The sequence below is a fragment of the Mus caroli genome, unplaced genomic scaffold (assembly GCF_978045245.1).
Source record: "Mus caroli unplaced genomic scaffold, Mus_caroli_1 scaffold_8, whole genome shotgun sequence".
Taxonomy (NCBI): Eukaryota; Metazoa; Chordata; class Mammalia; order Rodentia; family Muridae; genus Mus; species Mus caroli.
In genome coordinates, this window is record NW_028227263.1 from 54,707,199 (window position 1) to 54,729,759 (window position 22,561).

At 38.3% G+C, this 22,561-nt stretch overlaps 1 protein-coding gene across 19 annotated transcripts in view; it reads right to left on the reverse strand.

The window, feature by feature from the left end:
- The window catches only part of Dlg2 (discs large MAGUK scaffold protein 2), a 2,003,181-nt gene that overhangs the window by 680,793 nt on the left and 1,299,827 nt on the right, over positions 1 to 22,561 (reverse strand). For all 19 annotated transcript variants that reach the window (XM_085841537.1, XM_085841534.1, XM_029479404.2 and 16 more), the window contains one exon: positions 12,394 to 12,447. In XM_085841537.1, coding sequence (XP_085697663.1) covers positions 12,394 to 12,447 — 54 coding nt within the window. The remainder of the gene's footprint in view (positions 1 to 12,393; positions 12,448 to 22,561) is intronic.

The window sequence follows — 22,561 nt, forward strand, 5'->3', positions numbered from 1 at the left end:
ATAACATCCTTAATGAGACAAGCAAACCACCAAAGAAAGAAAAGAAAAAAGGAAACTAAAATTTCCATTGCAGCCTATTTGATATCAGGATCTGATATTTCAAGACCTCTCTTTCTCCATATGGCATCTCAGTAGATTGCTTTTCGTTGGTTCATGTTATTGATTATTTAAAATAAAACATTTTTGGGGGGCAATACACCATTTAGTGCGGTTCACAGAAACTGGGGTTATTAAAACTCATTTCTACTAAAGTGTCTTTTAAATCAGTAAAGTTTCTCATGAAATGGAAACTTATCTTGATTTTCAGATGTTCAGAGAAACCTGGAATTCCTAAATGACAACAGAAGAGAAATAGTTTAAGATTGAAGTATGAGACACTTTGGGAACTGAAGATGCAGTGTGAAAGTTCCATTGAAGCAAGACATCGCTCTCCTTTCCAGAAGGTAAGGAGCTATAGTTTTCTCCCAAGAGTTGGTCCTTAAAATTATCAGTATAGAGCAGTCAGTTTAGGGACCCAACAACTTGCTTGGTGGGAGTATGACACACTTTTGCTACCAGCACTTAGAAGACAGATATAGACAGATTTCTGAGCTCAAGGGCAGCTTGGTCTAATTTTAGGACATCAAGAGCTACACAAAGAAACCTTGTCTCAAAACAACACAACACAAAACAAACAAACTAAAAAACTTGACAAAATATATGAAGCTTCAAATCCCATTCCCAAGGTCATGGAAAATGTTTTAAATATTTCTGCCATTTGTTTGAAGTGTAGTGTTTTAATTTAATAGAAATGGGATACTCTTACAAATGAAAGAAGACTCATTTCTTACTTATTGAATCATTCTATCTTCATTCAGATATTGTTTTTACTCCTGTTCTTTTTGTTCTTTTCCTCGCACTACTGTGTGCTTGTATCCCATTAACCAGGATCCTCTTTGCTTCATGTATGACTGCCTTCATTTTCTTCCAAAGTGCACTTGACAGAGAAAGGACATTAGTCTACAGGGTCACAGAACAGGTTGTGAATGAACATGTCAGTTTTCAAGTGAAGCCAATAAATTGAGGACATCCCTTGCAGGTGGCCATATGCCCCTTGAGTCATGTGATAAAAGCAAATACACATATATTACCAGAATAATACAATATTTTCACACAATAGTCATTCTGTTAAAATGGCTCAATTTGAACACAGTTTGGTGTAAAAGAGATATATTTTTGTTCTCATTCTTATCCTACTATGTTTAAAGACCTGGATTACATAGTACTTGAAACTTAAAGCCAAGCAAAGCACAATTCTATGTAGCTAATGTTAGGAGCTACTGGTATACAGTGAGAAATAAGGCAAGCACTAATTTAGCATATGAATGACTGGCACAATTATTTTATTTTTCTTTTCTTTCTTTTTTTTTGTTGTTGGGTTTTTTTTGTTTGTTTGTTTTTGTTTTTGTTTTTGTTTTTTTGAGACAGGGTTTCTCTGTGTAGCCCTGGCTGTCCTGGAACTCACTCTGTATATCAGGCTGGCCACGAACTCAGAAATCTGCCTGCTTCTGCCTCCCAAGTGCTGGGATTAAAGGCATGCACCACCACTGCCCAGTTGACTGGCACAATTCTTATGGGCAAAGAACTTTCAGTTATCACTGAAGCTTAGAACAGCGATCAGTAATGTTTATTTCCTCATATTCCTATTGACAAGCAATGAGTGCATTTGCATCCCCCACAAAGGCTAACCTATTGGGTGGCCTTTTTCCTCATAATTACAATAATACCACTTTTATGCATAAAATGCATAAATCAGAAATGATATAAACTGTGGTCTCCCTTTCCCCCACCTGCTTGAACCTGCTTGCTCAAGGGTGGAGCTTCCTGCTCATTCGTCCTACCACGCCTACTTCTGGACCCTGCCTTTGCTGCTTGGAGGCACACACGTGTTCGTCCTGCTACTGGACCCCGAGATTGTTTGGCGGGAAATCGGGTTCCCTCCCCCTTCCTTTATAACTGAGTGTCTGGAAATCGTAAAATTGAGCTTTGATCAGAATCTTGTCTTAGCTTCATTCCCTTCTCTCGCCGCCAGCCCCTCTTCTCTTCCAGGTTTCCAAAATGCCTTTCCAGGCTAGAACCCAGGCTGTGATCTGCTGGCCGGACACAACAATAAACCATAATGGAAAAGTCCTCATGTTTCTTTATGCTTCATCTTCAGCATCCTCTGGGCAAAAGGCCCTATTGTTGAAGAACTCTACCATCTGCACTGGGAGAGTGACAATTCTGGCTGATTCTCGGCATTTCTTATTATTCCCATACAACTCATCCAAGAGCTATAAAATCTAATTGGACCTCTAACCTCCCCTTCTCAGAAGCAGCATTAGTTTAGATGAAACCTGTAGGATATGAAGGAAGGAGCCAGGCAGATTTAAAGCATATTTTTTTCCACACCATGCACAATCCCATTTTCTAACTTATTATTTATTCAATAGACTATGATAATATTTTTGAAAGGGCCCAAATGATTTACAAAAAGATTAAAGACTGTTTCAAATTAATGCACTGTGACTTATATTTATACTCTGTGTGCTGTTAGCTAGTATTTTATTTATCTCTTCTGTATCCACTATTTTCTACCTATGCTTCACTTCACTTTACTTTAGGGTCTCAACTAAGTAGGAAAAGTACATTGGAAATTGTGGAGCAACATTCCTTGGGCTTGGGGTTGCTTCTTCATGCATCATGTGAGATGGTTGATAGCATCTCTATACATGGGTAAGAGAAAAGGGTCCCAACCGCTAAGGTTAAGACTATATAGTGCTGGGATGGGCTGTGGATTTTCTTTTTTTTTTTTTTTTTATATGTAAGTACACTGTAGCTGTCTTCAGACACTCCAGAAGAGGGAGTCAGATCTTGTTATGGATGGTTGTGAGCCACCATGTGGTTGTTGGGATCTGAACTCCAGACCTTCGGAAGAACAATCGGGTGCTCTTACCCACTGAGCCATCTCACCAGCCCAAGGGCTGTGGATTTTCTAATGAGCCTCAGCTATGCAGACACTCCTCTGGATTATTTCAAACTTTTTCAGATCTTACTATGTCAAGCTAAACATCTTTGAACAGGAACATCTCTTTGCCTAGGTATAGGAATTGTGTGCCTTCTTAGCATCCATGCCTAGAAAAAGGGCCTACATGGCAATTTCTCATCAACAATAATCTCTATGTGAACAAATTTTAATTTTTCCATTGTCTTCCCCTTTAAGTCCAATGTAGCAGATTAAAATAAAGGCTTTCTCCTGACTGAAGGGATGAATCAGCAGCTAAAGGCACTGGCTGCTCTTCCAGAGGGCTTGAGTTCAATTCCCAACAACATGGTGGATCACAGTAATCTATAAGAGGAGCTGATATCCTCTTCTGGTGTGCATGAAGACAGAGCGCATGTGCACTATATATATATAGTGTGTGTGTGTGTGTGAGTGTGTGTGTGTGTGTGTGTGTGTATACACTGTGTGTGTATATATATATATATATATATATATATATATATATATATATATTAAAAAGGCTTCATTAGAGTATGTAATTTTATATAGAGGAGCCAGCCCACTATTCTATATTGAGTTGTATGGGGAAGAAACATGGAACTAGCCTGGTGAGTGAGTCAGTAGGTCAATTTAATTTTATTTAAAGTTTCACCCAATTTTGAGATTTATTTTGATTTCACATTAAGGAAATAATGAAAGAATAACTGAAATTTCATGAAAATGTCTTGTAATTATTTACATTGACTTCTATTGTCATATATGATTGCTTTGCAGATCAAGGTCCTGAGAGCAGAGACCATGTTCTCTCTGTACATGAGGATACTCCTCGAGTCTGAAAGAGTACTGACTCTTTATAGATTTGGAAATAACCCCAAAGTAAAGGAAATAAAACAACTCACAAAAGTTGGAAGGATAAATTGATAATGAATTAAGTAATATAATTATAGATAGCTATTACATAAGATTGTATTATTATTTGTGTGTGGTATATTCATGTGTGTCTGCTCTATGTAAGTGTGTGTGTGTGTGTGTTTATGAGGACAAGAACCTGGATTTATATGAGATTGTGAATAGTTTGAAAAGCATAGAATCTGTGAGTTAAAAATCAGCCCTTTTGGAAGAGCAGTAAATGTTCTTGTACACTGAGTCATCTTTCTAGCCCTGGTCTCTTGGCTTTTAAAAGTAACTCTACTATTTCTAACTTATTTATTAGTTACTTATTATCTAAGCAGTTCTGTCTGTTCTGTAGAACTTTCAAGAAAAATAGACATGTAATAGTTTCATTATTTTTTATCACTTGTTTTTCTTTATTTTATGTTTCTTTATTCTTGAGAATGTCATAAATGCACATACCAAAATATGATTATGTCCACCCTTCTTTTCCCCCTTCTCCCTCCCCTCATGCCTTAGTTAAGGTTTCAATTACTGTGATTAAACACCATGTCCAAAAGTAACCTGGGGAGGAAAGGGTTTATTTTAGCTTACGTTTATTTCAGTTCCCTGTGAAAGTCTACCATTGGGGGAAGTCAAGGCAGGGTCTCAAAGCGGGCCGAAACCCAGAGGCAGATGCTGATGCAGAGGCCAAGGAGAAGTGATGCATGTTTGCTTGCTATTAGTGACTTTGCTCAGTCAGCTTTTTTATAGCACCCAGGATGACCAGCCCAGGGCTAGAATTGACCACAGTGAGCTGGGCCCAGCCATGTTAATCAAAAGTCTTCCTAACAGAGCTTATTAAGGTTTAATAGGCAAACATTCTATACGTTTTAAATAGTTTTCAATTTAGGTAGCCTTGTCTGAGACCTTAGAGTCCTTTCATTATAAGCTCCAGGCAATGTTGCTGCTGTTGCTAGTTCATAGGCACACATACCCTGTGTGCACAACTCGGGATGTGGGTGTGCATCTGGCCAACATAACTATTCGTCTTCTGTGAAGTAGCTATGCTTTCTGTACTGTATCCTTGTCACAACTCAAGGTTAAGTTGTAGGAACATTTTATTTAATCAAAGGCAAAGCCTCACCCTACTTTCTGGCTGTGATCAATGTTAATTAAACACCTACACGTTAGCAGACTACTCATGAAACCCTCTACAAGGTCAATGTTAAACTAACTTTACACAAACCGACACCAAGGCTTAGACATACAATGTGACTTAAGCCAAACACACTGGTGTCTCAGAACCAGTATGCATGAAAAGAAAACCAGTCTGTGCCACTATAGTCAGTGCTAAAATCATGGAAGTTGAACAACCTCAGCACTATGTGAGAGTCTGTCAGAAATGCCAACTTCCCAGCTGTGCCTTAAGGCTCCAGTACATAGCCTGCATCTTCCAATCTCCAGGGACTTCATATGCATAGTAACAGCTGAACATTATAGGTCTGTCCCACATCTTGCCTTCTAGAGTGTGATGACAAGTTAAAGAGTAAGGGAATCTACTGATTTTGACAATTGAGAAATGCACTTAAATTGCTAGGTTTGATAGTGGAACAAATATTGATGGCCTTGCCTCTACTGATGATTTTTTCTTGCCTCATGGGCACAGTTTAGTCAAAATTAAACTGCTTTCTGACAGGTAAGAATTTTTCATCTCTGAGCAGTATTTCGGATAAAACCATCAACAATATAAGTTTTAGTAGTGCTCATAAGGAGGCAAGAAATAAGAAAACCTGTTTGCTGAAGGATAAATGCACTAACCTCATAAAACCCTTCCAAAATTGTTTTACCATTAGTAATCATTCCTAAGATGGTTCAAAGAAATAAATGTTTTTTATAAAGCTGTCTGTTTTGATGTGAGTACAAGTCTGAATCACAAGACTCTGCTATTGAACACAGTGATCTAAAGAAATCATGCCATAAGTGTCCATCCTCATAACTAAGGGCGTTATTATTCCTCACTTCTAAAATACCACCTGCTCCTAAGAGAGAGAGCTTTCCCATCACTTCCTGCTCCTGGTGCCAGGCACTTGTGTAATTTATACCTCACTAACAAACACCTTCCAGCCTCAAACCCACTCCCTAGCTCCCCAAATGAACCTTAATGCCAGAAAACGTTTATCTGCTCCAGAATCCAGGGTATGCTTAGTTTTCCTCTCATCCACCTCTCTTCCTTCACTTATATTGTCTACCTTATTTTACTTTTCCCATCACCACCTTGGCCTCAGTCCCAGAACTATGGCTCTCTTTGCACCCAATAACATGTCTGGCTAGGTTATACAGCCTTGATTGTTTCCCAGTGACTTTTACATATGTGATCTTCTTGAGCCAAGTTCAGGAGGTGATGAGTTCTATGGGCCTTCTCATATTCTTTGTAATCTAATTCTTCATATAACTTTTCTGTTCTCTTCTACTTCTTCCCTCTTCTATATTCTTGGAAGGCTTTCCCAAAGATCAAATTTAACCCCGATGGCCTTCTTTCTACCACCACTTCTATTTCATGCAAGCTTAAGTTTCTACTTCTGTATCAGGTGATATTTCTTCAAGGCCATAATACATTATGTTATGGTTTTATGATTTATCACATACTTACTCAATCTTTTCCATGAATGCAATGATATGATTTTTTTTCTGGACCATAGGTTGTAAGTTCAACATGAAGAGATGCCCTACTAGGTTTAACTTGTGGTCCTGTACTGTGGTGTGTTCACCAACATTCCCAGCATAGCAAGGGAAGTCACAATTTCATCTCCTGATCCAGCCTACCTCATGCTTCACAGATGCAGTAAGGGCAGAATTATGTTCAGGAGAAAGAGATTCTCACTGTTGTATGCCACTGACCTTATGGCTGCTACACACCAAAAATGGTTGTTACCTGGGGTCACAGGAAGTAGTAAGTGATGCTTCAGAGTTCAATGGCTATGCTAAGTTTGCAGGAAATATGGAACATTTGCAGTGATTGATCTCCTGCTGGCTGAAATTGAAAACTCATGATGCTCATGGCTTCTCCTTCCCAGGGCACATTTCTAGAAAACTGCCCCCCCCCCACACACACAAATCAGTTGGACTCTAGAGAAGTTCGGAGGAACAGAAAACATTCTAGGATCTCTTCAATTAGTTTTATTTCTAGAGAACTAAAGGGGCTCAACATTGAACCCTGACATGCCTGGTGGAAGGATAAAGCAGGGAAGGGCACAGCAAGAAGGTCACAGAGAGCTTCCATACACTCTGGACTTCTAAGAACAGAATACTTTTGAGTTTTTAGCATAAAAAGGCATAAGAAAATTGAGTAAAATGTAGTAAATAGAGTTTTGACATAAGATCTCTCTCTCCTCTGTCCCATTGAGTCTCTTTGAGAGATTTTAATGTTGATAGAAAGACTCACACATTTCATGCAAGGCTGGGCTGTACACATGCAAAGTCATACCTGACCTTGAAATGTATGACAATATGTGTAACTAGGCTTTTAGGTAATACAAACATGAGAACCTTATTGATGGCAGGACTCTAATGTTCCATACCTTCTTGAAAAATCAGAATTTTTTTAAAATATCTTTTGTACCTCCAGTAGACACATAAAAATTTTCCTTTGACTCCAGACGCTTCTTTTATTCTGACTGCCCTCTGCATATATGCCAAGAAGCCATTTTCATCAGAACCATTTATATCTCAAAATCTAATTTACTCATCAGCAAAATTAGTACATTTATATATAAGGAAATTATTTTCGAGGAGCACTCCAAAATACAAGCCGAAACCTGTCATTCAGGTAATATTTTTAAAGAAGAAAATGTTCTATGCAACATGACTAAAATACCTCGGGGAACTCTGAAGTCATTTTTTCATTAAATAGAGCTGAAATTATGTGAACAAGTAGAACATGGGAAAGAAAGAAGCAAACAAAGTATCGAGCACTGGGGAATGAGAAAATAGAAAATAGACTCTGAAGGGAACAGTGCATTCTTCAAGGTTAGCTACCAAGTACATTAGGGAAGGGGGAGGGGACATTGAGCCTATATCAAGAGCCAAAGATATCCACAGCAATGACTGCACACTAAACCTGCAATTTTCAATAAACATCACATTCATGGTTACTCTATCTGGAAGAAGATATCCATATTTATCAGATTCTTCCAGAGTTTAGCCAAGTGTTGCTGTATAAATTGGAATTTAAAAAATATATCACACACATTTTTACTAATTAGAAGTTAAACAACCATGATTTCATTTTCATATATAAGACCTAATTTAATTCCCTTAACGTTCTCTGAGGTTAGTATTATAATTCATGACTTATGGATTTATATACCTCCAGGAAGATTAAGTTGGTTGCTTAGGAACACACCACCATGGAAATTGGTATGTTTTCACCATTTTGAGCTGTTCAGTATCCCTCTCCATAGACGTTACACTTGAAAAAAATCTAAAGGAGGTTTTTACTTAGTGTAAAAGTATGATTAATCACAAAAAGAAAGCTTTGGGTATGATTAAATAATTAAAGAAAGATACCAAGTTGACTTTTAAGAGAATAAGAGCAACTTAACTAATTGCTTATATGTGTCTGCTTTTACTAGCTAATTGGGACATCAGTAGAGTAGGCCTGTGTAAGATTTTTTATTTGGATCCTATTGATAAGCCTTTTTCACATGTCAGTACCTCACAGTGAAACCATGAGAACTCCAATAGAAATATTGGAGTCACTATTGATTCACTATAAGAAGCAGTTCTACTTGCCAAACCAACCCTGTGATCCATGTCTACCTCTACAAAGCACAGTGTCTTTGTTAATGCCAACTGTCAACTTGAAACAGATTAGAGTCTTCTGAGGGAGTCTCAACTGAAGGTATGCCCAGATCAGACTGGTGTGTAGCCAGGTCTGTAGGGAATTGTATTGACAGATGTAGAAGGGCCCAGCCCACTGCAGGCAGTGGCATCCCTAGGCAGATAGACCTGAGGTATATAAGAAAGCTAACCAGGGAGCCAATTAGTCAACCAGCCAAATCATTTCTCTATGGTTTCTAACTCAGGCACCTGATTTGACTTCAATTCCTTCCCTGAATTCTTTCAATGATGGACTATTGTAGCTGTCCAGCAGACAACTACAGGCAACTGGGTTACCTGAAAGGGGGCCTGGAAATGAAAAGGGCAGGGTTGCAAGAGAATAATGAAGTCAAGACAAAAGTTTCTGATCAAGGCTTAATGTTTAATAGTCAGCACTGCTTTTATATAGGGAGAGCCCACAGACCCATCCTTTGTTTCAGTGAGATTGAGTTGCAAAGCAAGCTCAGCAGGCAGTCTACTGTAGGAAATTGACTCCACCTGGGTGGTGAAGGTTCAATGTGGCAAGCACTTAAGGTCTATTTAGCCTGCTCAAGGCCAGGGGAAGGGTACAGACTCTAACCTGAAAGTATAGTATAAACCAAATAAACTCTCTCTTCCCTCATCTTGCCTTGGGTAAGTGTCTTATCAGCAACAGAAAGGCAACAGAAAGTCAACTAGAACATATTACATTTCTGCTTTGTCAACTATCTTATGCCAAACATATTTGTTTAGAATATTGAATTCCTTACTAAATGGGTTCCTATCCTGAGAAAAGTAGGAGCTCTTTCTAGCAAAATTCCATACAGCAATAGGGTATGTAAGCAACCTTTATTTTGAAGTTGACAGGCTGACTGTACAGGGAGGCGGCAGAAAAACACAAAGAAAGTGGCTGGAAAGCCTTTAAGCAATATTCAGGATATTTAGGGTTATTTCTATTGCACAGAATACTTCAATGAGTTAATTAACCTCCTTAAGACTCAATTTTTCAATATGTACCTCCCCCCAGAGGAAGGAGCTATAGATTTTTTATTTTTGGTTTGTTTGTAATTATTTTATTTATTTACATTTCAAATGTCTCCCTTCTCAGTACCCCCATCATGAGACTCCATCCCACATTCCATAAGTTGCTGTATAAAGTTGCTTTCTTAGTTGACACTTAAGAGAATAAGAGCAACCCCCCAACTTCCCTAACCCTCCTCCCCACCCCTGTCCCTCTGAGAGGCTGCTCCCCAACCATCCCACCTACCCCAGTCTCACTTCCTCAAGCCAGCATCCCTCTTCCCTGGAGCATCTCCTTTCTACACGATTATGTGCTTCCTCTTCCACTGAAGCCAAACAATTCTCTTCTAACCATGTGCCTGGGAGCGCAGACTGGGCTGTGTATGCTCATTGGTCAGTGGCTTAGTCTCTGGGAGCTCCACTGAGTTTAGGTTTGTTTGACACTGTTGGTCTCCCTATGGGGTTGCCATCCCCTTCAGTTCCTTCAATCCTTCCCCTAACTCTTCCATAGAGGTCCCTAACCTCAATCCAACACTTGGCTGTGGATATCTGCATCTGTCTCAGTCAGCTGCTGATAATACCTCTCAGAGGATACCCATGCTAGGTTCCTGTCTGCAAACACCACATAGCATCAGTAACAGTGTCAGAGGTTAGTTGTGTGTGCATGGTATGGATCCCAAGTTGGGCTGGTCATTGGGTGGTCTTTCTTTCAGACTCAGCTCCAGTTTTGTCCCTGCATTTCCTTTAGAATAATTCTGGATCAAAAAATTTGAAGGTAGGTGTTTCATCTCTGCCTCAACTGGGGATTATGTATATCTACTGGAGGTGGACTCTTCAGGATGCATCTCACCCCCGTTGAGTATTTTGGCTAATGTCATCACTCTTGAGTTCTGGTAGCCTCTCTCATCCCAGGTCTCCCGAGATTTTCCAGAGCTTCTCCCCTGTCCCCCACCCAATACTGCTGCATATTTAGATTCACTCTCTTGGCCCTCTGGGCTTCTCTCCTGTAAAAGAAACTTTACTAAAGCTCAAAACACAAATTGAACCTTACATATTTTTTTTTCAATTTTTAAGATATAAAATTAATAGATTATGCTTCATAAGATTGTGAGGATTACTAAATTATACAATTTTTTAAATACTTAAAACAATGTTAGTCATTCAGAAAATAAGGTAGGATGAATGATTTAAAAATGTAGCAGACACCAAGGGACTGTAATATATTACTTTGTTTCATTCTACAGAGCCCTTAACATTGCATAGCCTTCTTGATTCATGTTAGAGAGTTTAAGCAAGTTCTCCCTCTAGTCCTTAACAATTATTGGTCAGGAAGATTTACAGGACACTAGTTCAAAACTTCAGGTGATTCAGCCTGAAGCCAAGCCTGTTTTTATGTCTGTCCTGACCCTGTGTTCCAGTTTAGTCATTTGTTCTGTAATCAAGTCCCAGCCCTGTATTCTAGTTCTGGAATGCTGTTCCCTGTGTCTAAGTACTGGTTTGTAGAACCTGCATGAGACTACCAGTTCTGGGCGGTATGTATTTCTAAAATGGCATCCCACACATGAGACATGCTTTGTTTTATTTGTTGTCTGCAGGAACTGTAAATGTTTACATAAAGATGAACATTTTCAATCTCTCTTGAAACGTTATATGATTTGTCAAGATGGCCTCAAGTAGCTGCTGTCCCCTTTAGAGAGCCATGTGCTTTGTATTTTTCATCTGTGTCTGGGATTTGCTTGGTGCTTCTTAGAACATCTGGTGAGTAGCAAGTACCTGCCTTGTGCCAAATATAAGAACTTCACATGCTTTACTTACTTAAAGGCCAGGAAGCTGTTGTCATGTATCACACTGGCACTTCTACCTGCTCCACATCATCTGTCTGCAGGGATGTGTGATGTTTTTTTTTGTTGTTGTTGTTTGTTTTGTTTTGTTTTTGCCCCTGGTCACTATCAAGTATCTCAGACACTCATAGGCATCCATAATGGCAGTCATTCTCCTACAACTTAATGTGTTGCCAGTCTCTAGAGCTAGAGTCTATCCCCAAATTTTTGGCCATCATAATGATTATGTTCAGTGTCTCGGCTGGTAGTCTACCCCATCCTGTTACTTCATGCTCAGTGGTACCCTTAGTATTTCATTGTCCACATAGTCACAATTTTGTATATTTTATTACATGGAAAATTTACCTGAAAAAATTTCCTTCCAGTTCTAATTAGGAGCCCCAAAGACTCTATCAAATATTTATTTATCAACTCGGTTCCAGTCTATGCAATAAACATTTATCTAAATGTTTGTTTAGCCAGAAACACAATGATGTTAGCCATGTCTGCCACTAGCACTCTTTCCAGGGAACCACCTACCACACAATCTTTTAACACACTTGCCTATGCTTTTCCCTCTCATGACTGGTCACTCTACAAAATCCAAACAAAAGAGAGAAATATTTGTATGACTAAGCCGAGGTTCAGGAGACAACAAAAGAAAATTCACAAAACCAATTATGCATATCATCTTATCAGATTATCCCAACTCAATAGAACTAATTACACAGTAACTGTTAAATTCAGTTGTGTACCACCAGCCTTTTAAAATAAAGTCTTCATAAAAAAAATGTTACTTACATAAGGAATAGTGTCCAAAGTGTCTGTGTTGACAATTATAGGAGCAGGGCTAGCCTAAAGAAAAGAAACAGGAAAAAAATAAGTAATCAATATTCTCTTCAGAAACCAGTTCTGTTACCTTATTTAACAAAGATCACCCTAAGCATTTCCTGAGGTCTGGTACCTGCACTGGGTGGGTGTTGGATCCTGAAATAAGGAGGTTAAGTTTTGACACCTCCCCTCCCTTCAAGGACCTCTTCCCAATGCTTAATAAGGTAAATTAAATTAATCATTCATAGATGTCACATCAATCTTCTCTTAAGATTTAAACAACAACCTAGGGTTTGTGCTACCTAAGAGGTATTTCTATTAAACCAGATGGGAGTTAAAATGTGTGCCATTTCTTTATAAAATGAGTTTGCTGAAGAAATTTGATTTTTCTCTTAAGTAAGCACAGTCAAATCTTGATTAGTATTTAAGCCAGTGTATAACAGTATACAAAACAGGATGAAATACAGGATCACTTACAAATATTAAATATTTCTCATCCATATGCTACATCATCCTTTTACAGTTAAGTATCTATGATCATGAACATTGACAAAATTTAAAAGTCAGAGGTGACAGAAACTCATATTTGATATGGTAAGCTTCTGTTTTTAAAAACATTTTGTATACTTTCCAGTAATTCCCTGTAAAGTTGAATGTGAACCGGCGGAAAACTAATACAGGCATGCTAAAAGCATAGGCATTAGAAAATAAGAGATGGCAATCTATTTGCATCACCAATCTGACTTCATGAATATTGAGTAGATCTAATTTTATTTTCAAGTTTCTAGAACTTTCACATAAACCTTTCATTCATTCCCCAAAGAATCTTTAATCTCTATCCCAAATTACAGATTTCATTTAGATAGGGGAAAATACTCTCATCATGATTAATTGAGAGCTGTCCTATGTGGTGCAGTGTCTTGGCAAGTGCTCAACATTTGGGACATTTCATTAGCTGTGCCCTCTGGAGTTAACAGAGTTAACAGCTCTGTAATGTCAGTCCATGCGAGTGGAATCCTAATGAATAGACTTGCAGCATTCCAATAGGTTTTAGGTGGCAAAATTTTGTTTCTTAACCCAAAAGACTAGCAATAATGAACATAAACTTAATGCACGTATTTATATAGCAGGTCAACCTGATACTCACAGTATGTTATTAATTATAATAAGTACCTTGTAGGTGATAGAGACCTTGGAGAAAGGTAGATCACATATACCCAAACCTAAAAATATTGTCTATAAACAGAATTTTGGAATGGTCAACAGCCTGAGTCAGAGACATGGGCTCAAAGTTGCTGCAGCAATTTCTCAATTAAATACTTTGGGGACTAGACAAGTTCTTGGTGTTATAACCCTGTAATAAGACCCCCTGGATCATTAACCTCTAGGGAGTGGAAATAACAGTAATCATGTTAAAAATATTAATCATCAAAGGAGGATATGAATGTGATTGCACCTTAGAAACTACATTTTAGGATTAATGCTAAATATTTCTAAATGTTCCTAATGATAGACTATTGTCAATATAAACATTCACATATATATGATGGTTGGTAATCTATTTAGACTTCAGAGATCTCAGTGCTGTGCTAGTTTATAGTGAAAACAATGTCACTATTTATTATACACACACACACACACACATATGTGTGTGTGTGTATGTATATAATGATATAATGAGTTTATGTGATACAGAAAACACATTCTCATCTAATCACCAAAAAGCTACACTGATAAGACAGTAGTATCACTATAGCCATGTAAAGATGAAAAATTGAAGTTCAGGAAAAACAATGAAAACTGAAATGTAAATATTGTTTTGGAAGGGTATCAAAATTCACTGTTTTCCCTACTAAGCATCTATATAATCACAGTATCTTGGATCTATCAGTCTATCTATCTCTATCGCTCTATCTCTCTATCTATCTCTATCTCTCTATCTCTCTATCATTATTTACCTTATTTATCTCTACATATTATCTATTATTTACCCTCTATGTGACTTTCAACTGTGTCTTTACTTCTGTCTATTCACATGTCTATATTATACTGTAGTTCTCATTTGCTGACTCTAGCCTTTTGATTTTGTCCCTGAGAGTCACAAACGAGCCTATGTATCCTATCTTTAAATCAATCGAAAACTACCTTTATATTACACTTGGTCTTTGTTATCAAGCATAGCATTGATCACTAAATGCAAATTGAATTGGTCTGGTGCTTTCACTTAAACTTTATTTCTTGTAGGTTATATTTTATGTTGCATGAATAAATTTAAAAGCTCATTTCCTATGCAGTGCTATCTATAACTTTCTGTTTGTGCTCTTTTCCTTTTTCCATATGTAAATTTTGTCTTTGCAACAAGATTCTATATTTTAAAATTAGCAGAGATTATATACTTCTCTAGAATTCTCCATATGAATTGTATATACAGAAGAACAGAAGAATGTTATTATGATTGTTATTAATTGTGTAGGGCTGAGTATCAAAACAAAGGCTTTGCCCATTGATATGCTGTCTACCTTTAGTCTATATCCTCGGGCCTTAGGAATTACAGACTAAATGTAACTATAAAGTTCAGATGAGGACTCAATGAAGGCATTATATATCTTTATAAACTTGATCAAACATTTCCCAAGTAATATCTGAGTTACTCATATATATATAATTTGTTCTTTCTGGCTTCTGTTTCCCTGTTGACTTTTGCAAGGGTCAGAAGTCAAGCCTAGATGGATTTGGTTGGATTTCTGAGTTTTAAAAATAGGTTCTCTTGTTGCTTTGGTGGTTCTTTCTAAGTTTCCTCTCCAGACTGCCCCATATATGCATTCTGGTTTCATAGTAGATATAGTTAATTGAACCCATCAATCAAACTGGTGACTCAAATTCCAGCCTCCCTTTTCCATATGCTTATTTCCATTAACTGGAAAGAGGCACTGAACATATTTGGAGAGAGAAAATTAATTTCTTTTTCATTAGAGGGTTTAAGGCTGCTGTTTATGTAAATCCAGGTAGGGATTGGAAAATTTAAAGGATTAAGAAATGCAACCTTTTCTGGGTGACCCAAACAGTAAAGGGCAAGTGGTTTTCCCTTTACCTCTCATCCTTTTTCATTGGAGGAAGTCTGATTACAGCAGGATTAGGTGAAGTTAATCACAAAAAAGCAAGAAGCAGGTGGAGAGAGCAGTACTTGTGAATTATGAGATGATGTTATTCATTCTTCTCAGCTTCCTTTCTGCCTTTGTGTTTCACAATCTACACAAGCATTCTGAGATTTTAGTGGCTAGTTTCCTTTTAATAGCAAAAGATAATCTTCTGGACATGCCATCAAGAGAATCACATTAGTAAGGAAGCCAACACATTGAAGATATGCTGCAGAGTTCATGATTGTTTTACGTTTTGTTAATTGCTGCGATAAAGCATCTTGACCAAGGAACCTTGGGGAGGAAAGGGTTTATTTTGCTTACACTTCCATACCCTTGTTAATCATTAAAGGGAGTCAGAACACAGATACTCAACTGAGAAAATGCCTGTATACAGAGGGCTGTAGGAGGGCACTTAAGGCATTTTCTTAATTAGTGATATGGTAGGACCCAGCCCATGTTGGACAGGGCTATCCCTGGGTAGGTGGTCTTGGTTTCTATAAAACAGGCTGAATAAGTCACAAGGAGCAAGCCATTAAGCAGCATTCCTCCATGGCTTCTGCATCAGCTCTTGCTTTCAGTTTCTTGTCCTGTTTGAGTTCCTGTTCTGACTCCCTTTAGGAGAGAAAGTTTGGGGGCCAGGAATTTCCCTGAAAAACTATCTGGCTTTCACTGGCTTCTGCTAGATACCCTATTAGCCAACCTTTAATTTCACAATACACAGAGAAGCTATGTGCAGGGCGAGTCCCAGTTGAATTAGAGTTTGATCCCAGAGGGGAAAGTAGCATATTTGGGATTATCATCCATACATTTTTTTCAGGTCTGAAATAAGACCCCAGTACTGAGGACTGGATTGGGTATTCCAAGATGGCTGCTGTTTTGTATTAGTTTTTTTTTTTTTTTTCTCACTGCCACTATTACTAAACTGGCCTATATAGAAACAAGAATTGTGGAAAGAAAAATCATTTCTCTTTTCCCCAAATTGTACTCTTGTTTTCCTTTGGAGTGAAAATTTTTGCTTCCTTCTCCTTATTCCAGTCAGTTTGCTGTGCTGGGTCTACACATCCCTGGACCCTTTCAGGTTTCTCTTCTCAGATGAAGGAATCATTTGAAACCTGTAAGTAGGTTCAAGGTTGGAACCTATGTCAATTGAAGACTTTTGATACCACCACTCAGCCATATCTAGCTTCCTGTCTTAAAGGGCGGGGTGGGTAACCACTACATATGCACTAGTGAATCATCAACTTCATATGAATTAGCTCATTGAATCACCCTGTGGTATTATGAGAAAGGAACGATTACCTGTAATTTATAGGTGGGAAAACAAGAGGATTTTAAAGCTGAGATAGGGAATGTTTATCTTCATTCTTTAATTTTACAAACAAGGTAATAGAGAAACAAAAGTGGCATGCTTCAGATCTCATGATTACTCAGAATAAGAACTGAGGCTACTATTGTATTAGGTATCAGTGATATTGTATTAGGTATCAGTGATGGCGATACTTTAATATGAATTGATGCATTGATTTTTGCTGTATTCAAAATAAATGGTATTTCATCACTGAATAGAAACAGAAAAAAGTAGAGAAAGATGGGAAGCTAGGGGTTAGAAAGTGCAGACAGGGGAAAGAGGAAAGAAGGAAAAGGAAGGGAATGGAAGGGGAGGAGAAAGGAGGGGAGAGGAGGATAAAAGGAAGGGAGGGGAAGGGAGGTGATAACAAGAGGGGCTGAGGGGACAGGACAGGAAGGCAAGGTGGAGTAAGGGAAAGGAGAGGGGAAATAGAAAACAGAGAGGTGTGAGTTGGATGGAAGAGAACAGGAGAAGGAAAGGAGAGAAGCCAAAGTTGAGAAACTCATTTGCTTAAGGTCATAGTTCTAAGATCCATGAGAAGTGTTGCTCTCCAGGGCATAAACCAATTTTCTAATTGATCTGTTGAATTTCAGGTAAGCAGACTGAAATGATTCCTTTCCCCCTTTCCCTTTTCCTTTTTATTTATCTATTTTTTTTTTCTTTTCTGGCCTGGAAAATTAGGAGTTTCTCTTCTATACTCTGAAGAGAAGTTTCTCTTTATACTGACTGAGATTCAATTTCCCAATTCTCACAAGGTTTCTAGGTCCCCTAATCTACTGCAAACTACTGCTTTTAAAAAATGGGACAATGCTATTTTCTAGTTAACCTATTTCTCAAAAAGTGATGTGGAAAAATAATGCATGTGAAGCCCTAAAAATAGAACGTTATGTTGTCACAGGATTTAGATTTGCTCTTTAAAATATTGTTGTCTCACAGTCCCTTCTCCATAATACCAACCAGGTAAGTACAATGCTCTCTAACCACCCATACTAGTAGCTAGTGCTACTAAATTCACCAGTGGATTCTTGTCACCTAATTTATGTGCAATCTGCAGTGAACAGAGCATGCTCTTCACAGCAAAAGACCAGAGGCAAGAAAAGTGGGTAAGAAAGCAACATGAATGCATAAGGGTTTGTTAAAGTCCAAAGTTGGACTTGTTAAAGTTGGACTTCACTATATTCTAATAGATGAAGAAGCCAAGACCTTGGATCTTGCCCTCCTTAACCAAACCAAACCAAACCAAACCAAACCAAACCAAACCAAACCAAACCAAACCAAACCAAACCAAACCAAACCAAACCAAACCAAACACTATACATGGCAACCTACCTCGTTTATCATCAGCCTTGCTCAAAAATAGAAATACTGAATAGCAGGTTTATGTTTTTCACATGAACAAATTCAACTCTGAAACACCAATTCCATTTGAATCCCTCTCTCACACTGTTTGTTTGTTTATTGGAAACAGTTTCTTGGTCTATATACTAGGCTCTCTTAAAACTCATGATTGTACAGCTTTATATTCCTGAGTGCAATGAACTTTCTTTCTTTTTCTTTTTTTATTAGATATTTTCTTCATTTATATTTCAAATGCTATCCTCAAAGCCTCCTATACCCTCCCCCGACACAAACCATGCTCCCCAACTCATGCACTCCTGTTTCCTGGCCCTGGCATTCGCTTGTATGATCCCCTGCATATGATCTTCACAAGACCAAGGGCCGCTCCTCCCATTGATGGCCGACTAGGCCATACTCTGCTACATATGCAACTAGAGACACAGCTCTGGGGGATACTGGTTAGTTCATTATTATTGTTCCTCCTATAGAGTTGCAGACTCCTTTAGCTCCTTGGGTACTTTCTCTAGCTCGTTCATTAGGAGCCGTGTGTTCCATCCAATAGATGACTGTGAGCATCCACTTCTGTATTTGCCAGACATTGGCATAGCCTCACAAGAGAGAGCAATGTCAGGGTCCTGTCAGCAAAATCTTTCTGGCATATGTAATAGTGTCTGGGTTTGGTGGTTGTTTATGGGATGGATCCTTGGGTGGGACAGTGTCTGGTTGGTCTTTCCTTCCTTCTCATGAACTTTCTTAACGACAAAACCAAATATCCTAATGGATTTTTTAAACAGTGTGAAATAACCTTTCTAATGTTCAACTTGGAACAGAAAGATCTTGAACCTATCAATATTTTTCCCAAAACAGTAACTCCTAGCCACTCACTATACAGGATTAGTTTCCTAACCCTGTAGAGACTGGATGAGTAGACAGAAGTCTATTCTACTCAATGAATTTCTTCATCAGAATCACAGTTAGTATTGCAGCCCCTTGGATTAAAGTTTTTCTATGGAGAGTCGACCCTCTAACACAAGGACATCTATGCATTGGTTACAGCTCAGTAATAGAGTATTTCACTTACCATATTTGAAACCCAGGATTCCCAGAACTACAGATAAAATAACATTCAAAGAAATGAAATCCTTTGCAGAAAATTGATGATACTCTAAATAACTCAGTTAGACTAAATTAATGATCTCTTTCTCCTTTGTGCATACAGCACCATGGAGTCTGGAGACGAGACACAGAAAGGACCAGGGAATCAAATGGTTTCCTTTATGTTTCCATTGGATTCACCAGTACTTGGATTAGACTGTTTGGACAGTTAGTTATGGAGGCTCTAGACCCTGTACTGTCTCCTCATTCTTCGTTGTATTTAGTACACAAGTTAAAATAAATGACTCATGAAAAGTTGATGTTGAGATCAATACCAAACACAAGTTGATAATTATTTCAAACACCAATATTATGTTTCACACCATATATAAAGTGTTCATTCATATTTGCTAATTAAATTTCCAGAGGAAGAGAGAAGGAAAAAATATTGATAGACCAGGTTCCCACTGTGCCAGGCAAAAGGGCAAGATTTTATGTTGTGTATCATTGTTTATTCCTTATATAACCCCAGCGAGAATGACTGTGTTTTCTCTTGTCTATAGATAAATAAACAGAAGCTAATGGTGATTCAGTGAATTTGCCAAACTTAGTCATCTAGAGTAAATCAAAGCCAGATCTCAAACCCAAGTCTTTTGATTCTTAAGCCCCTTTGCGTTACTATCCACCCACAATACCTCAAACCCCAATTCATGGGGAGAAAAAACATCTCTATTTACATTTTTTTTTTTTAGATTTATTTATTTTATTTTATGTGAGTACACTGTAGCTGTCTTCAGACACTCCAGAAGAGGGCATCAGATCTTGTTACGAATGGTTGTGAGCCACTATGTGGTTGCTGGGATTTGAACTCCTGACCTTCAGAAGAGCAGTCGGTGATCTTAACCACTGAGCCATCTCACCAGCCCTACATTATTTACATAAATGCTTTGTGACAATCCCAGGAAAAATGAACTCACACACTCAGACCTCAGGTATGGTTCAGACTGCGTGGCTGTTGCCACAGGAACCATATCTACTCTAATCACTGATTCATTCCATATGTGTTATTCTCAGAGCCGTCCATGGTGTGGATATGGTAAATTTCCCAAGAGCTGCAAATCTCCTGGTTCTATTATTTAGATTGCCTTTCCTCTTAGCCTTTCTTTCCACCTGGCAGGAGTCGCTCCTACAAGAACATACTTGTGCATGCCTATACAGCACCTTTGCTTTTCTGTCTTTCTTTTTCTATACTCTAAGTCAGTTGTGGTCTCCATTCTTTTTTGTTTGTTTGTTTGTTTGTTTGTTTGTTTTTGTTTTTTGTTTTTTTTTCTTCAAGACAGGGTTTCTCTGTATAGCCTTGGATGTCCTGGAACTCACTTTGTAGACAAAGCTGGCCTCAAATTCAGAAATCCACCTGCCTCTGCCTCCCAAGTGCTGGGATTAAAGGTGTGTGCCACCATGCCTGGCTGTGGTCTCCATTCTTTTTTTTTAAATTAGGTATTTATTTCATTTACATTTCCAATGCTATCCCAAAATTCCCCCACCTGCTCCCCCACCCACTCCCTCACCCACCCACTCCCACTTCTTGGCCCTGGCATTCCCCTGTACTGAGGCAGATAAAGTTTGCACCACCAATGGGCCTCTCTTTCCATTGATGGCCAACTAGGCCATCTTCTGATACATATGCAGCTAGAGACACGAGCTCTGGGAGGTACTGGTTAGTTCATATTTTTGTTCCACCTATAGGGTTGCAGATCCCTTTAGCTCCTTGGTTACTTTCTCTAGCTCCTCCATTGGGGGCCCGTTCTTATGAAACTAACCAAATTCTTTATCCCAGAAGAGCAATCTAATATCCAAAATTCTCCTTGAGTTTCCCCCTCTTAGCATATCAAGTCTCTACCCCACCCCAACACTTATGAAGCCCTCATTACTTGTATGATTACAGTTCATACTAGGTTATATATATTTATGAAAAATAAGATATATGAAAGCATCATGGCCTTAAAATTCAGTTCTGTCTTACTTTGGTTTTTGACACTCTGATAAACATGATGACCAAAAGCAAATTGAGGAGGGACAGGTTTATTTCATGTTACAGGTTAAGGTGCATCATGGAGGGAAGCCAGGGCAGGAGCTCAAGCAGGGACTGTATCAGAGACCACAGGGCAATGGTGCTTTGTGTTACTCCCAGCCTCATATTTAGATACCTTTCTTATTGATTAGACCCTCCTATATCAATCGGTTAACATTCATCAAACAAAAGCTGCATAGACATGTTGAGGGCTAATCTAACACAGACACTTCTGCAAAGGAATTTCCCTCTCTCTAGTGTGTTCAGCTGATTACCAAAGGTGAGCAATCACTAATCTTTCTGCTTAAAAGGCTTTGATGGTACATATGTTCATATGTCATATGTATAATTTCTTCTCAAAAATTAAACTGTTTGGGTGGGTAAACCCCACATTTCACTTCATTACTACCCTATTTATAGAAAATGATTGTTGGTTGGCATTTAGTTCTATGGAACTAGAATAAGAGCAAAATAAAGATTTATGAGTTTACCTTTAAGACAACAGGATTAGTGAAATAGGTAGAAAGGACAATGGCTTCATTCTGTAGAAAGCTCTTGCACAACACTGATGGACTCCCTTCTCTATTATTCTAAAATACGGTATAGCCATCAAGAGGGACTCTCTGCAGAAGGTGTATGGTTCTCAGAGCATACACAGGCAGTTTGAGCTCACACTTTTGGATCCTCATTACCACCTGAAGAATTATGACCTCAATTTTTATGGCTTTCACAGACGAGCTGGGTGATATACTGGCCTCTAACCCAACTTGTCCAAGGTCACTACACTAATAACTAGTAGATATGAAGACTTCTCATCTTGACTCAAAATCCATTAGTAGGCAGCTGCTGGCAGCACTGCCCAAAGTTATGATCCTACCATACATTTTATAGGAACCTGAAGATTTTGGAGGAACATGGAATTTAGAGGAAAGGTGGGGACTCAAAGATCATGGACAAAGCAAACTGACTTCTACAATGCTTTTGCCTAAGGTCTAACTCAAACTAAACACATTTAATATCTCATGTTTTATCTTAACAATGAGTACTTTTTTTTGTATTTTACTCCATAATTACCTGCTTTGGCACAAAAGTATTTCAAGTTATTTATAATAAGGTCAACTTGATATCTTTAGTATTTCCTCCCTG